The 18,112-nt window shown below is 36.9% G+C and overlaps 3 protein-coding genes across 15 annotated transcripts in view; 2 read left to right on the forward strand and 1 right to left on the reverse strand.

Annotated features, from left to right (window-relative positions):
• gpia (glucose-6-phosphate isomerase a) overlaps positions 1–1,521 on the forward strand; it is a 25,760-nt gene extending 24,239 nt beyond the window's left edge. Inside the window, 1 exon segment of one of the 2 annotated variants that reach the window (NM_144763.2) lies at positions 1,096–1,521. In NM_144763.2, the coding sequence (NP_658909.2) occupies positions 1,096–1,219 (124 nt within the window). In that variant the 3' untranslated portion in view covers positions 1,220–1,521. 2 annotated transcript variants of the gene reach the window in all.
• A 2,689-nt stretch (positions 1,522–4,210) lies between these two features.
• Positions 4,211–17,279, forward strand: hsd17b2 (hydroxysteroid (17-beta) dehydrogenase 2). 10 transcript variants are annotated; one of them, XR_012399862.1, is made up of 7 exons: positions 4,211–5,596; positions 10,127–10,339; positions 10,745–10,930; positions 13,085–13,222; positions 14,666–14,733; positions 15,281–15,691; positions 16,450–17,279. XR_012399862.1 is itself a non-coding variant. In XM_073942011.1 (7 exons), exons 2-7 carry the CDS (start codon positions 6,288–6,290, stop codon positions 15,449–15,451), a joined length of 813 nt encoding a protein of 270 aa, XP_073798112.1. In that variant the 5' UTR covers positions 5,470–5,596; positions 6,260–6,287; the 3' UTR covers positions 15,452–17,279.
• The window catches only part of mphosph6 (M-phase phosphoprotein 6), a 365,175-nt gene continuing 363,647 nt past the window's right edge, over positions 16,585–18,112 (reverse strand). For 2 of the 3 annotated variants that reach the window (XM_073941996.1, XM_073941995.1), the window contains one exon: positions 17,101–17,425. In XM_073941996.1, coding sequence (XP_073798097.1) covers positions 17,284–17,425 — 142 coding nt within the window. In that variant the 3' untranslated portion in view covers positions 17,101–17,283. 3 annotated transcript variants of the gene reach the window in all.

An 18,112-nucleotide genomic window follows, 5' to 3' on the forward strand; every position in this document is an offset into this window, starting at 1 on the left:
AACGTGATTACATAATGCTGTCATTCTAGAAACATGGTTAAAACATTATATTAATACAAGAAACATGCTAATATGCTAATTAATTCTTGAAACAGTTCCAGTAACATGCTATTTCATATACAAACATGCTAACAACATGTTATTTCATATAAAAACATGTTAAAATGCTAATTCATACTAGAAACCTATTAGCAACGTGCTAACAACATGCTATTTCATACAAGAAGCATGTTAACATTGTAGTAACGTTAGCATCACTCTTTCATACAAAAAACATGCTAGCAACATAACCCATTTTAGACATGTGATAACATCATGCTGTCATTCTAGAAACATGGAAAAAACATTTCATACAAGAAACATGCTAATACACTAATTCATTCTAGAAACATGCTAACAACATGTTAATTCATTCAAGAAACATTCTAACATGCTAGTTTGTACTAGAAGCGTGCTAATAACATGCTAATTCGTTCTAGAAACATGCTAACAACATGCTATTTCATACAAGAAACATGCTAAAATGCTGATTCATTCTAGAAACTTGCTAATAATGTACTATTTATACAAAAACATACAGAAACATGTTAATTCACAAAGGAAAGCTGTTAACATGCTAATTTATTCTAGAATCATGTTAACGACATGCTATTTCATACAAGAAACCTGCTAGTATACTAATTCATTCTAGAAACATGCTAGCAACATGTTGATTCATACAAGAAATGTGCGAATATGCTAATTTATATTAGAAACTTGCTAACAGTATGCTAATTCATTCTAGAAACATGGCAACGACATGCTATGTCATACAAGAAACATGCTAATTTGTACTAAAAACATGCTAACAACATGCTAATTTATTCTAGCAACATGCTATTTCATACAAGAAACATGTTATCATGCTAATTCATACAAGAAACATGGTAACAACATGGTAATTCATTGTAGAGACATGCTAATAACATGCTAATTCATACTAAAAGTGTGCTCATAAAGTGTTACTGTTAAATTATGAGAAAATTTTGAGAGTTTTACTTTTTGTGGGTGAGCTGTAATTTTAATAAGAGAGTATGATGTCATCTGTCTCATCAGCGTCGAACTCGGCAAGCAACTGGCCAAGAAGATCGAACCCGAGCTGCAGGACGATGCGGAGGTTCATTCCCACGACTCCTCCACCAATGGACTCATTGGATTCTTCAAGAAGAACCGCTCTTAGATATTTCCGCAAACCAACCTCCGCTGACCCCCTCATCCAATGAGGTTAGAGAGTTCTGTATTAACGCTTGGCATAGTTCAGACGGGGAGCCGAGAGCAGGAGGATGAGCACTTTATGTCTGTCGTCATCTATAAGGCATGATGGTTTCGTGTGTGTTTGTGTGAGATTTCGACTGTATTCCTGTATCTGTGGACCAGTGTGGGACGATTCTGTCAGTATGCACCGCTCAATCTGCTGTAGATGGATCTTCATGTTCTCCTTTGGACCAACGAACCACAATAAATGTATTATTTGTCACATTAGCTTGTCGCTTGGTTAATTTTCATAATTTTAAAGGGTTCGTTCTTAGAAAAATGAAAATTCTGCCATCGTTTATATATCTTCTGTGTTGCTTTCGTCAAGATATAATGGAAGATATACTGACAAATGCTGGTCATTGACTTGCATGGTAATTTTTTCTTCTACTATGGATGTCAGTGGGGTGGCACTGTGGCTCAGTAGTTAGCACTGTGGCCTCACAGCAAGAAGGTTTCGGTTTGGGTCCCGGCTGGGCCAGTTGCTCTTCTATGCTTGAAACACAAGGAGCAGGTGGGAAATAGTGTAGCTCCTCCCTCTTTAAAAAAAACAGCCAATAGGGTTTTATTTTTATCACAGCTCAGTCAGTAAGAGTGCATCAAATGAGAAAAATGGGGCGGGGCATGTCAGACACTTGAGAGCATTTGATTGGTCAGAAGATTTGATGAGAAACTAAAGTATGAGGTGACGTCAATCCATATTCGAGGCGGAATCGATAAACTAACCTAAGCTTTACATGTTTATATCTTTATATATGTGAATTTTGTCAATGTTTTGGCGCCCAACATGCTTAAACTAACACCTGAAAAACTTAATTTCCATTTCACAGGGACTTCAAGTGTCCTTTGCATGCCGTTTTTAGTTGATTCTTCTACTTTGCCCTACTTTTTCTTGACTTTCCAGCTATCTCTTATCTGTGTTTCTCATTTTCCTTTCACGGAAAAACTAGTTACCCTTTGTTAGTGTTCCGTAAAGTGCGTATCCTCCCTTCATCAAGCTAGTTTGATTTGATCTGTATCAGACATGTCTCTTTAAAAGCCCATCAAAAGTTGAAGGGAATCTTTTAACACTGAATTGCTGAACCTGCAGCTGCTGGCTGAGTGAACGGCGTGTAAAAGTTTGTTTGCCCCTCACAGAAAATGTGAATAATTTGAGCAAAATAAGAGAGATCATACAAAACGCGTGCTGTTTTTTAAAATTTAGTACAGTCCTGAGTAAAGTATCTGCATAAAAGATATTTACATTATACACTGGCTGACAAAAGTCTTGTCGACTATCCAAGATTTAGGAGCAAAATAATAAGTTGATTTCTAGTTGATCATTTAGTATAAGAAGTGCCTTGAATGAATGGCAAAGGCCTCTAGATTAAGCTTATTTTACCTTAATAAAATATGATCATGCCTTGATTATGAATGATTTCATTAGGACAGTAAGGTCTGACTCTGCTCAGACTAAAGTCTCATCACTGAACCTTCAATAATGTCCAGTATAGAATATAAAGTCCTGCTGCAGTGGAGACGGATTGAATATTGTGTCTGACTCCATCATGAGCTTGGAGGACTGCATCCATACATCTCTGACATGACTCAAATCACGCTTTAATAAAGTCATCTGAAATGGCAAAGAAAGCTCAATAATGTTCATGTCTGGGGACTGGACTGGCCAATCCTTGAGCACCTTGACCTTTTTTGCTTTCAGGAACCAAATGATCAACTAGAAGTCAAGTTATTATTTGTTGCTCCTACAACTGGGATCGACGACCAGACTTTTGTCAGGCAGTGTAGTTCACGAAACAACCAAAATGGCTGAAATTTATAGAATAACTCTGTGCAAAAGTTTGTGAACCCTTTTGCTTTTGAATACTTTTATCCACGGCTGTTGCTTGTTTGTTTTTTACTTATTGATGTTTTTTTTCTTTTTGAGTTTCTTGTTTCTTCTGAACAGTTAATCTTCAGAAAAATCCTGCAGATTCTTCAATTTCCTGCATCTTCTCCGGATCTGAATCCTTTCACTGACCATATGATGGTGAGATCCTTCTTTTCACAATGAGGACAACTGATGGACTCAAACACAACTATTTAAACAAGGGTTCAAACACTCACTGATGCTCCAGAAGGAGAAACAATGCTTTAAGAGCCGGGGGTGAAAACTTTTGCAATTGGAAGATAAAGGAAAGTTGTATGTAATTTGTCTTCCCAGAAACATGCAAGTACCTTCTGTTGCTTCGCAAAGAGATGGGGGGAATATTTCAACAAAATAAGAAAACAGATTTGTCCTGGTCAAAAATGTTCACCCCCTTTATTCTGCTCTAAGTCTTCCACCAGGAAGATGAGATCCAGAGATGTTTTTTATAAGCGTGACGCGTGTCATCATGTACAACATATTCCTGGTCCGACTGTTTTTGTGTGTGTGCGTGTAGTTTTGATTTCTGGATCATCTTATCAACCTTAATCATGCATTTGGGACAGTGCATAATCCACATAATCTCCCCTTACCAGGCAGGTTTTGTTTGATCTTTATCACATCTGTTGAGCTCAAAATCTTTGCAACTGAATTGGCAAACCAGCTGCTAACATCGCAACTGCTAACATTCTCAGTAATGACCAAACATTCAAGACTTTTGAGAAAATGTATTAAAATTAATACAAGACACCTATACTTGTGTTTATTGGAAGATATAGTTATTATTAGCTCATTAAAAAAAATATAACAGTACTCGACTCATTACCATTTATTCTTATATTAATATTTTATTTTATTAAATATTTTTACTGTCAGATTGATTGTCAAAAAAACTAGTTTGAGGATTGTATATCCATTTATTGAAGTGTCATATTGTAGTGGTAGCTTGAAAGAGATCCCCGCCAATAATGAACATGCCCCTTTGGATTCAGGTCAGGAGACGCATTTATAATGTATTAACATATTTTACATAAAAGCTTTATTAGTCTTTCTTTAACAGACTACTCTGGAAAAAAATACTATTATAATACAGCAACAAAAGCTGTACTGTCAGTCTATTATCAACATCCCATTTTGAAAGTCATGCAAATGTGGGATATTTATATATGGGCCCACATGGAACAGTATATGAGGATAAATGTGCATATATGAAACCTATATGCACATATGATAATGTATACGCTGCATATATGCAAATGCCACATAATAGGCTGCACGGTGGCGCAGTGGGTAGCAGCACGATCACCTCACAGCAAGAAAGTCGCTGGTTTGAGCCTGTGTGGAGTTTGCATGTTCTCCCCCAGTTGGTGTGGGTTTCAGTGAATGAGTGTGTATAACATATGCTGGATAAGTTGGCGGTTCATTCCCCTGTGGAGACCCCTGGTTAATAAAGGGACTAAGCCGAAAAGAAAATGAATAAATGCCACATAGGCAAATAATTTGGTTCATATATGTGCATATACAGGATATATAGGTCTCCTGTATTACTCATCCACATATAAGCTATATGTAGGCTACATAAAATATTTCTCCAATAAAGCTCCTCACTTTTGCAACAGTCATACGCCTAGCTCATGTTTTCTAATAAAGCAATAACTAAAAAAAACAAACTTTTGTATATGTGTGAACACTTGACATTATTACATGTAATTGGCATATAATTTATGGCAACTACATGTTTATTTGTATGCTATAAATCATAACTATTAAAGTTATTTCACCTTAAAGTTTCAAGAAAACATGGTTATTTGATGATCACCAGGTTGTAAATGTTGTATTGTTGTCTATTATCAGGTATCAGCATTAATGTGCTTTTTAAATAAATAAATACAAAGCAGCTGCATGATCCAATGGACGTGGAATATAATTGCAATATATAAACACAGTTTATTCAAAATATTGATTGGGAAAAAAGTTTGGGTATTACCTAATAAATATAGATATTTACGTTAGATGTCGCTTATGCTATAAGTGTCTATTGGAAAGAATGCGTCAATAGAGCCGCCTTTTTAGTGCAGTGTGAGTAAGCAAGGCCTAACATTATTTTTGTATTTTTTCTTTTTTTTTTACTTTATTTTGTTTTACCTATTGAGTTTTCGTACTTAAAATTCTTATAATGTTCTTATATAACTCTTGTACTGATTTGTATGTACACCTCTGGCATTGTTTTGTATGTGTCGTTCATAAGATCCAATAAACGGCCGATCGCTTTCACTTCAAAATGGCGGAGTCGCGGGGCTGTTGCTGTGGAACTTTCTATTGAGCGTCGCCCCTTGGTGATTTTAAGCTCTTTGACCACACTGTACTTTCGGAAAATCTTCACCCTGGCCGGAGTTTTCAGTAAGTATCGGTTTCAGTCATCCAATACTCCATTTTCGTGTGGTCAAACATCGAAACCGTGTAGAAAAACGTGCGGTTTTGAAATTACGTTTGGACAGTAACGTTACTAAAGGTTGACGGTTCTGAAATTAGACCCGCATTTTGTCTTTTAACGATGCCGTAAAGCCAAATTGGGGCCCTTTTCAGTCGTGTGTTTTCGCAGTTCACTGGTTTAATGCACACTAACATGTGGCCCTCGAGTGTTTTAACAATAACAGTATATAATTCAGCCCAGGACCAGCACTCTGCAGGCCATAGGCGTGCTCAAACATGCCTAAATATACAACATATGATATCCATTGGCAGTGGGCGTGATTCATTCCTGCGTGCTGTGTGAAATGAAACATAAAACCTGAAAGATTTACAAGATTTACACACTCATCAAACCAGCCGAGCGCAGGTAGAGCGGCACAGGTGTGTGTGTGACATGGAGGAGGCTGTGCAAGGTTGTGTTGGGCTGGTGTATGATCTGCTGATGGTCGTCTGTGTTGGGTTTCTGCTTCTGCGGGTCGCTCAGGGACGGTCAGTGAGGTGGTTTGTGCTTCTGCTGGTTTCTGGAGGGATTTTAAACTGTTTGGTGCATTCAAGTGCACTAAAAATAGGACTCGTGAGTGTGCTTTGTAGTGTGGTCCACTATGTAGAGCGAGATGTCATGATGACTGCTGCAAACAAGGCTGTACTCATCACAGGTAAGATGATCACATCATTTAATTCTCAATTCATATACAATATGAATTATTCATTCTAACACATTACTAAACAATAGTTTTTATAAATTCTAATAACTGATTTCTTTTATCTTTGTCATGATGGCAGCACGGTTGACTAGATATATGTTAAGATATTAGTTCACTTGTCTAGACAAGTCCACCTATTTTGTATTTACAAGTTAAAATTAAGGGGTTTTCTTTTAAAATTAAGCAAAACAAGCCACTAGGGTATAAACAAGATACTTTTTACCCCACTTACAGAATTTGTAGTTTATTTAATGACATTAAACTGACTTAATCAGGTTTCAACCTATTTTTTTAAAGTTATACACGCTACTTAACGTAGATATGTTGTCACGACTAATTAAACTAAGTAAAAAACAGTGTGTACAACTTAAAAATGATGCTGAAATTGGGTTAATTCAGTTTAATGTAATTTAAGCTAAAATGACACGTAGGCGGCTAGTATTTTTAAACCATATTTTAGTACAGTAAATTATTTAAACAGTAACAGTTTTATTTCACCACCAATCAAAACTAATTAATAAATAAACACAGACTTTCATTTTATAATTTTGTTCTATTAAAATTGAGCCTTTTTTCCTTCAAAAATGTCAACTAAGTCATAAACAGATTAATCTAATTCTCATATATGTTACTTTTGGATGTGTTTTATTAAAATCAACATGAATATATGATGGTTTTGTTTGATGTAATGTCATTTAGGCTTATAATAAATCTATTAAAGCAATGTTTTACTGTAATACAGTGCATGATGATGATCAATACAGCATATGTTAATCATAACTTATTAAACTAAGTACCAAGTTTCAACTAGTTTAAGTTATACACGCTGTTTTAAGTCAGTTTAATGTCATTTAGGTTGAACATGACATTATTTAAGGCAAATATTAATTTTAAAACCATCTTTTAGTGCAGTAAACTATTGGTAACCTGACAAAAATGTTTTACTCCACCACCAATCAAAACAAATTAGACTGATTTAGAACTAAAAGGTTTTAGTTTTGTTAAAATTTTGCATTTTTTTCTTTGCAAATATCCATACAGTCATAAACGGATCTAATTTTTATAAATATTGTTTTTATTTATTTATTTTTTAACTTTTGGACGTGTTTAGGTTCAATTTTATTAAAATATAATCATGAATATATCATGGTATTATTGGATGTAAAGTCTTTAGGCTGATAATAAAACTATTAAAGCAATGATTTACCGTAGTAAAGTACATGATGATGATCAATACATCATATATGTTAATCATAACTTATTAAACCAAGTTTCTATGAGATATTTATAAAGTTACACATGCTGTTTTAGGTCAGTTTAATGTCATTTAAGTTAAAATGACTTATTAGGCAAATTTGATTCAACATTTTTAAGGCAACCATGTAATTCTAACAGTTTATATGTAGCTATGAAATAATAATGAGTGACTTTTACATTACATTAACACAAATGGCGCAACTATGCATAAAGCTCTAAATGTTTTTTTGTAAAACATCTTGAAGTGTTATACATAATGTTTGCCTGCCGTCCTGATGAGCTTTAAACTTTAGTGCCCTTGTTTTACAGGACCGTAAATCACTGCAGCATTCCAGCGACGTCACTTTACACTGATTGGTTTCCGTCCAGGTTAAGATAATAAACGAACATGCCTTTGCCGCATGATTAAGTGGATTCTTTCAATGCCTAAAAACCACAACAGATAAACACAATTACCCAGAAGTAGGCCCAGAAGCACTGAAATACACAGATGGTTTTTAGCCCATCATTCACTGTAAATAAAAAAAAAAGTAAGCTGCATTCCACGCAATCGATTTGTGAAGGAATTACGTTAACTTAATAGTTTTTACAAATTTTAAGTGGATTGAGCATAAGTTTTCCCCAAAAATAATCAAGAATTGTGTTTCAGCTCATTGTAAATATGTAGTTTATCAGCAAACATATTTTTTGTGTCTATATACTGTAAAATGCTGGGTTCCACACAATTCCTTAATGTTCAGGGTGTCTTAAAAAGTATTAAACGTTGATAAATCAATGTAGAGAAAACGTCCTAAATTCTATTTTGCAAGGCATTTACTTGCGTTTACTTTTGTACATGCCTATTTTGTTAAATACGTATTTTATATAATATGCAGTTGAATTATTCGCTCTCCTGTACATTTTTTTTTCCTAATTTCTTTTTATGGAAGACAAGATTTTCTCAAAATATTTCTAATCATGATAGTTTTCAGGGTTCAACGCTAAGGATTTTTTCTACTGGGCCGATTGGGCCAGTGGTTGAGGTTTTTACTTGCCCTGCCAAAATTTTCACTCGCCCCACCAAAAAAAAAAAAAGGTTAATAGCTAGTTCTTAGCCACATATTTTAAATAATGTGGCAAAATAATGTCTATGAATCTAGAATTTAAACATTTAAAAAATGTTAATAAATGTATAATGAGCAAAATTTGTTTGATTTTATGCAAACGAAAGAGCAGTATGAAAAATGTGCTGGTATTTTATTACAATTCTAAATTATTTTTATAAAAATGTCTTGCCAAATTGACAACTCTTTTTTTTTTTTTTCCTTCTTTTTTTTTCTCCTGTTTCTTAATTTTGTACCCATGTGATTGTCTGCTTCCAAGACTTTAGAAACTGACGTTTTCTTTTAGCCTCATAGTTAGATGTTGCCATCTTTTCGCTGTAATTGTTGTCACAATGGCTGTGTCCGAAACCGCATACTTCCATACTATATAGTACGCCAAAATCAGTATACGAGCCGAGTAGTATGTCCGAATTCATAGAATTCGAAAATCAGTAGGCGAGAAGTATCCGGATGACTTACTACTTCCAGCGAGATTCTGAAGTGCGCAGCCCATGCACGCTGCGCTATCCCATAATGCCCCGTGAGAGAATTCATGAATGGAAGTGAGGCAACGCAACTGACGCAGGTAGGTCACGTGACCATGACAAAATGGAGGATGTAGTACGTCCGAATTCCATTCATACTTTTCACATTCATACTGTATAGAACGTACTTTTCTAACAGCCGAGTAGTACGTTTACATTCAAATGCAGCACCTACTGAGTAGTAGGCGGTTTCGAACGCAGCCAATGTTACGAAAAAAATTGCATGCTCACCGTTACTGGCTGATAGGGGCCAGTAACAATCCTGTCTACTGTCCCGAGCGTCTTTCACGCTGGCCCCGGGCAGTCCTTATTGTTGAGCCCTGGTTTTAATAACGGATTTCTAATAACTGATTTCTTTCATTGCTATAATGACAGCACATAATATTAGACTAGATATTCTTCAAGACACTAGTATTCAGCTTAAAGTGACATTTAAAGGCTTAACTAGGTTGATTAGGGTAAAGTTAGGGTAATTAGGCAAGTCATTGTATAACAGTGGTTTGTTCTGAAGACAATCCAAAACTAATATTGCTTGAGGAGGCGAATAATTTTGACCTTAAAATGGCTTTTAAAAATTAAAAAACTGCTTTTATTCCTGCCGAAATAAAACAAATAAGACTTTCTCCAGAAGAAAAAATATTATAGGATATTCTGTGAAAATTCCTGAATCTGTTCAACATCATTAGGGAAATATTTGAAAAAGAAATGGAAAGTCGAGCGAATAATTTTGACTTCAACTGTTCATTATTGGCATTGAGTGGTGACCGCAAAGTAAGAATGTCATCATACAGGGAAACTGCACTTTACTGTGCATAATAAGTCAATAAACGCGTTGAATCTTGAGTTTTTAGCGTGTGTTTTGTCGCGCAGGTTGTGACTCAGGGTTTGGTCATGAACTGGCCCAGGTTTTGGACCGTGCGGGGATGCGTGTGTTTGCAGGAGTTCTGGATGAACTCAGTCCTGGAGCTCTGAAACTGAAGGAGTCTGCATCTGTAAACCTCACCGTCCTGCAGTTAGACATCACCAACAACACACAGATCACACAAACGCATCAGTTCATCAAGAGCCAAACTGACAAAACAGGTAACTGTGGAGTGTGTTGTTGACATCTGATGGGTAATGTTGATTTGGGTTAGATCGCCATCAACGAAACTGTCACTCTAAAGAGATAGTCTAGACTGCTGCTGATACTCGCACCAATACAGCATCATTTTTATCACACTGTATAACAATATTTAATATTTTTACATTACTGTGAGGGTTGGGGTTGGAGTAGATGTTGTACTGAATGCCTTTAGTTAATACCATAATCAAATAAAGAAACCAGAATCCTCTCTTGGCTTCATTTCTTAGCTAGAGTTTTGTTTAGGACCACTGGTATGAAAATAGCAACAAATCACGCCAAACACGTCTTGCTGGTTATTGCGCCGGGTGTATGCTAGGGCCCTCAAGTGTTGTCGTTTAGTTTAATGTGTCTGTTGCGTGCAGGACTCTGGGCTCTGGTGAACAATGCGGGAGTGCTGGGATACGTGTGCGATGGGGAAATTCTGCCTATGAAAATGTATAAATCGTGCTTGGATGTGAATTTCCTCGGCAGTGTCATGATGACACACACATTTCTGCCTCTGATACGACAATCCAGAGGAAGAGTCATCAACATCACCAGTATGGCAGGTAATACTTGATCATTTACATCCCACTTTGAAGAAAACAGACCCGTTAATGACACAAAACAGGTTAATAATAACACAAAACATGGTTATAAAAACACAAAACATGGTAATAATAACACAAGACATGGTTATAATAACACAAAACATGGCTATAATAACACAAAACATGGCTATAATAACACAAAACATGGTAATAATAACACAAAACATGGTAATAATAACACAAAACATGGTTATAATAACACAAAACATGGTTATAATAACACAAAACTGTAATAATAACACAAGACATGGTTATAATAACACAAAACATGGTAATAATAACACAAAACATGGTTATAATAACACAAAACATGGCTATAATAACACAAAACATGGTTATAATAACACAAAACAGGGTAATAATAATACAAAACTGTAATAATAACACAAAACATGGTTATAATAACACAAAACAGGGTAATAATAACACAAAACATGGTAATAATAACACAAAACGGTAATAATAACACAAAACAGGGTAATAATAATACAAAACTAATAATAACACAAAACATGGTTATAATAACACAAAACATGGTTATAATAACACAAAACAGGGTAATAATAGTACAAAACTAATAATAACACAAAACATGGTTATAATACACACAAAACATGGCTATAATAACACAAAACATGGTTATAATAACACAAAACAGGGTAATAATAATACAAAACTGTAATAATAACACAAAACATGGTTATAATAACACAAAACAGGGTAATAATAACACAAAACATGGTTATAATAACACAAAACAGGGTAATAATAACACAAAACAGGGTGATAATAACACAAAACGGTAATAACACAAAACAGGGTGATAACACAATGTTAATAATAACACAACATGATAATAACACAAAACGGTAATAATAACACAAAACAGGGTGATAATAATACAAAACGGTAATAATAACACAAAACATGATAATAACACAAAATATGTGATAACACAAAATGGTAATAATAACAAAACATGGTAATAATAACACAAAACATGGTGATAATAACACAAAATAGGGTAATAATAACACAAGACATGCTAATAATAACACAAAACAGGGTAATAACAACACAAACATGGTAATAATAACACAAAATAGGGTAATAAATTGCAGGACAACAACCAAAAAGTGTATTAAAGACCTGAACAAACTGTTTATACTATATGCCGGATTGGTCAGTCTAGGCCGGTCAGTCTAGGCTGGTCAGTCTAGGCAGGTCAGACTGTGTTGGTCAGTCTAGGCAGGTCAGTCTATGTTGGTCAGTCTAGGCTGGTCAGTCTATGTTGGTCAGTCTAGGCAGGTCAGACTATGTTGGTCAGTCTAGGCAGGTCAGTATGTTGGTCAGTCTAGGCTGGTCAGTCTATGTTGGTCAGTCTAGGCAGGTCAGTCTATGTTATTCAGTCTAGGCTGGTCAGTCTATGTTGGTCATTTCAAGCTGACTTGTTTGTATGTATTCAAGAATGATGTGCCAGCCATGTGTAACCACTGTTTCGCCTTTCTGGATGGATGTGTGTGTGTGTGTGTGTGTGTGCGTTTGTGTGAGTTTTGTGTGTGTTCATGTTGGGTCTGTTTGTATGTTGTGTGTGTGTGTTGAATGTGTTTGTGTTGTGTGCGCTTAGTGTTTTGTGTCTGTGTTAAGTGTGTGTTTGTTTGTGTGTGTTTAATGCATTGTCTGTTTGCGAGTGTGTTGTGTTTAGTGTGTGTGTGGAGTTTGTATGTGTGATTGAGTGTGTTTGTTTGTGTTGAGTTTGTGATGGTGTTTTGTTGTGTGTGTGTTTGTGTGTGTGCGTTCAGTGTGTGGTAATAATTTGTCTCCAGGAAGAGTTTTAAGATGTTTATCATAAATTGAACTGAAAAAATAATCAATTTTTTTATTTATTATTATTTTTTTATTCATACGTAGTTTTTTTTTTCTCTCGCTGAATTATTTTTATGTAACATGTTTTTACCAATCTAAATCCTGCGTGAAATAGCTATAAGTTGCAATAAACATACAAACACACACACACACACAGATCCACCAAACATGTAGACTAATGCCATGTGATGTGTCTAAAACCCCCAATTTACTCTAACAGCATTGTAACGGTTTGTTTTCCTCCAGGAGAGGTCCCTCTTGTGGGGTTTGCAGGTTATGGCGCATCAAAAGCAGCGTTGAATATTTACAGCGGAGCGATCAGACAAGAGCTGTCCAGCTGGGGTGTCAGAGTCATCATCGTTCAGCCCGGAGCTTTCAGAACCAGTGAGTATCAACCATGTTAGCATCCACACCAATGAGCTGTAATGCCGTCTATTAAACAACCCAAACAGTAAAGTTAATGCATACACCAAACCCCACCTCTACCCCTCAGAGTGACGTCACTATCACTATTGATCGCATGTGCAGGTCTGCAGCCAGATACTATTGGCTATTGATTTCATCTGTCTCTTAAAATGCATGAGCTCTTTAGGGACAAATTCATACCAAATTCCAGTAGAGGTAAATGAACAATTGTGAACAAATCTGTTACCCATTTCATTTATATTCTGTAGCAGACCATTGTTTTATAGGAATGACCTTCACTATAGACCTTTTTCATGGCTGCTGCATGGCGGGCGCAATAGCGACCTGCGTCTTCCGGTAGTATGCTAAAAACTTCCGTTCACAGCGTGTACAACTGGTCATTTGCGCTCCGAAAATGGGTTTCAATAACGTTTGTAATGGATAACAGAGTGTTTTTGTGACACACAACTTAGAAATGTGTCTGTTAAAGCCGTTATAATCTGTCACGTGTGGTTCAAGCGCGTCAGAAATACGAGAAAAACGTTCTCCTAGTTCACGTGTCTGCTGTCAGAAATACAGTGTCAGCCTGTCAGCTCAGCGGCTCTTTAACACACACACAGAGAGAGAGAGAGAGAGAGAGAGAGAGAGAGCACATTAGAGTTCTGGCATGAAACTTAACAGGTATGAAAGTCGTGCAATTTACAAAAATGAGCAATAAAAGTCTGTTATTGATCCTCTGCTGCTGATTTGCTGTTCATTCTAATCGCGAGCCGTTTGTGTTTTATTTTGTGTGTTGTTTTCACCACGGTTTGTGTTTTTCTGTCATTTCGAAATGACACTAGCCTGTATTTCCACGTTGTCACAGTTATTAAATCAGTGTGTCAGTGGCACAGTACAGGCTACGTGTGTGTGTCAAACATTTTGGTGAACTACATTAGTTTGGGCTGGTTATATATTTGAAATAAAGAGAAAATGTTGACTTTAGCAATGACGAGGCTTCATCTAAACTGCAGAAGATGCCGTCTGACAGCGAGGGGAAACGCCTCACAGCAGCTGTTTTCCATCCTATTAGATCGCATTTCTTTAAATGATCAGTCCAGGAGATGCTGCTGATGGACAACAGTATTAGTTCAAAGAGGATAAAAGCAGATAAAATAGATTAAAACTATCGTTTCAAAGCTGTCCAAATGTGACCGTTTACACGCATCAGCTGCCGACCGGAAGTTCTTCGCATTCTCCTTGCGCATACACGCAAAGCATCATGGGTAATTATGCGTTCCAAGAAAAAGGTCTATATTGTAGCTGTAACCGTTTCTGTATAAAACCGTAACAAACCTATTGATTTGGGGTGAGTTATGACCCATTTATCTAGTCATAATTTATTAACCACTACACTAAAGTCAACCTGGCTGACGTTTGCAGATATCCTGGGCAGCAGCGAGCAGTGGGAGCGCGCTCAGGAGCAGATCCTCAGTGGTTTATCAGAAGAGGTGAAGGACTCGTATGGTGAAGAATACATTCACTCCATGCAGAAGCGGCTGCTGGATATGTCTTTAGCATCAAGTGAAGACAAGGGGCCGTTTCTGCAGTCTTTAAAGCACGCGATACTGTCCTCCAACCCGAAACACTTCTACTACCCCGGGGCCGGAGCGTGGGTGCTGTCTTTACTGTACAGATACTGTCCGACGGCACTGTCCGATAAAATCTTCTCCGGGATGTTTATGAGCGGCGTCCAGCCTGCAAAACTCGCCACAGCGATTCCACATTAAACGGGCGGCTTTTAGGCGTTTCGCACAGTCGTGTACTTGATAGGGATCTTTTAGGAGGGGTTGGAAATGCAAACGTATGAAATGCTGTTTATTCGCTGATGGCTTCAGTGAAATCACAGACAATCGGCTGAAATCTGAGGCACATTAGAGCTTATAATGATCACAGTGTGAATTATCAGAGGCATAATCTGAGATTCCTGCTGCATTATATTCATTCTTTTTTTTTTATAATGATTTTTTAGGGGTTTTTCACCTTTATTTTTGATAGGACAGTAGAGAATTCAGACAGGAAAGCACTGGGAGCAGAGAGGAAAAGGATCGGCAAAGGACCCCGAGACGGGAATCGAACCCGGGTCGCCACGAGCACACTGGTGCTATATGTCAGCGCACAGCACCACTAGGCTACCGGCGCCGACTGCATTATATTAATTCTGACTGAAAAAAAGGAAACAAGCGAGATTTAGGGTAGAGGGATATTTGGGGAGGAGATATGGACCTACAGCCACTTATATACAGTGCATCCAGAGAGGATTGATAGCGCTTCACTTTTTCCACATGCTTATATCACAGCCTTATTCCAAAATAGATTAAATTGATTTCCTCAACATTCTACACACAATCCCCCATCATGACAATGTGAGAGTTTTTGAAATTGTTGTAAATTTATTAAAAATAAAAAGCTGAAAATTCAGATGTACATCAGTATTCACAGCCTTTGCTCAATACTTTGTTGATGCCCATTTAGCAGTGATTACAGCCTCAAGTCTTTCTGAATATGACGCCACAAGCTCTGCACACCTGTCTTTGGGAATTTTCCATTCCCCTTTGCAGTATCTCTCAAGCTCTATCAGGTTGGATGGGAAGTGACGGTGTACAGCCATTTTCAGATCTCTCCAGAGATGTTCAATAGGATTTATGTCTGGGCTCTGGCTGGGCCACTCAAGGAGATTCACGGAGTTGTTGTGAAGCCGCTCCATTGATATTTTGGCGGTGTGCTTTGGGTCACTATCCTGCTGGAAGATGAACCGTCACCACAGTCAAGAGCACTCTGCAGGTCTTCATTCAGGATGTCTCTGTACATCGCTGCATTCATCTTTCCCTCTATCCTGACTAGTCTTCCAGTTCCTGCTGCTGAAACACATCCCCACAGCATGACGTTCAATTTTAGTCTCAGAGCAGAGAGTTTAGTTTCTGATGCTCTGAGAGTCCTTCACATTGGTAAACTCCAGGCGGGGAGTGTCTTCCGTCTGGTCACTCTACCATACAGGCCTGATTGGTGGATTGCTGCACAGATAGTTGTCCTTCTGTAAGGTTCTCTTCTCTCCACAGAAGAACGCTGGAGCTCAGACAGAGTGACCATCGGGTTATTGATCACCTCCCTGACTAAGGCCATTCTCCCCCGATCACTCAGCTTACATGGCCGAGGTTCAGCGAAAGGCTGTGAATACTGATGTACACGTGATTTTACAGCTTTTTTATTTTCAATAAATTTGCAACAATTTTAAAAACTTTTTCACATTGTCATTCTGGGGGATTGTGAGTAGAATGTTGAGGAAATAAATTGATTTAATTCATTTTTGCATAAGGCTGTGACATAAAAAGTGGAAAAAGCGCTATCAATATTGTCTAAATGCACTGTATGTCATTGGGGTGATTGGGGAGAAAGAGTTATCAGCGTTTTTTTTTCCCTGTTGTAAAGTCATGCTGTGCGTAATTTCCTGTCACTGATCCATTATACAATGTGAACACAGCAGCAATGGATTTTGACCCCAGATAGTCGTGCAATGTCAATATTAAATAACTGTTCGAATGTTGAATTATGCTATAGTAAGTTCTGCAGTCTTTTTTACACTATGAATAACCTTTTTTTAACATTTCCAACACAATCTCATCAATCTGACTTTCTGACTCATGAATATATTGTTTCTGTGAGAGAGCAGATTTCACTCTACAGCATATCGTCTAAACAGCATATTGGTTAAGTGTCATTAATGTGATTCTCTCTTAATGATTATTTAAAAACAACATGGAAGTTCTACACATCATTTTTTAAAGAATTGGTTAAGAAACTCTGGTCAGGATCTACTACGCTTTTCAACGATGGTACATTTAATTGTCAAAAAACCCCTTAGTGCACCATCCACTAGTGCTTTTCCCATAAAAGACAGTCTTTTAACAATGCATTTGTTGTTACCAAACAGAAAAAAATACTACTAATAAAAAAAGAAGTCCATTGCATAAAAAATAAAGCATTTACAGATTTAAAATGTCTCAGTCCTGTGGCTTCATGAAAGCTCGTTTGGGTCTAATATCATCAGTGACGTTGCAGTTGACATCCTCTTTGTTTGAGACAGCACTGCGATCTCTTTTCTTGGCGAACTTTTTCCTCATGCTCTCAACCAAACTTTGATACCTGTAAAACAAAAGCAAAAATCAAGGTTTTCATCTGCTGGTGATGTCCACATTCGAAACCATTACAATTTTGTTTCGAACCAGTGGTTTCGGTGCGCATTTCCAATTGGCAAGGTCACAGGATTTCATTCAAATTGAGCTTCGTTATGGTCAATATGGTTTCGAAATTGCTTCCCCACAAGGGGGCGATCTGTGCAATATAAAATCTACAAGAATCACGCAGATTCATTCAGGTCGCCCCCCAGTGGCCAATCACTGAACAGGTTTCACTGATTGATCTCGGATTAGTTTTACAAATTTTGTTAAATATTTTAAGGAGATGTGTATAAAATGAAAAGGAGTAATGGTTAAAAGTAGCTAATAGTCTCCTCCTGGCCTGTTTAGCAGTTTAACAAGCAATATATAAGCCTTGAAAACATCTAAATGAAAGAACATTATGCAGAGACTTAACATTTAATGATCTTAGATGACGAGCCAAGTTTATTTATAGGTTAAACTTTCAATTTTAATATGTTTGGGAGTCAATTCTAATGCATCTTTTGTTTGAGTGTTGACCAGCAGGGGTTTCTAGCATGTGCGGTTTCGAATTGCTTTAGCGAAGTAATTGGTAAAATTGTTTAGACGCTTCATTTCATCACTATCCTCGTATATATATATAACAGATGTGTAGATTACAGATGTATTTGTC

The sequence above is a fragment of the Danio rerio genome, chromosome 25, assembly GCF_049306965.1.
Source record: "Danio rerio strain Tuebingen ecotype United States chromosome 25, GRCz12tu, whole genome shotgun sequence".
In the NCBI taxonomy this organism is placed as follows: domain Eukaryota; kingdom Metazoa; phylum Chordata; class Actinopteri; order Cypriniformes; family Danionidae; genus Danio; species Danio rerio.

Coding starts and splice junctions, on each gene's coding strand:
- hsd17b2 (XM_005163177.6), top strand. CDS start 6,063: ATGGAGGAGGCTGTGCAAGGTTGTGTTGGGCTGGTGTATGATCTGCTG. Junction 10,340..10,744: donor GAGCCAAACTGACAAAACAG/GTAACTGTGGAG, acceptor TGTTGCGTGCAG/GACTCTGGGCTCTGGTGAAC. Junction 10,931..13,084: donor CAACATCACCAGTATGGCAG/GTAATACTTGAT, acceptor GTTTTCCTCCAG/GAGAGGTCCCTCTTGTGGGG.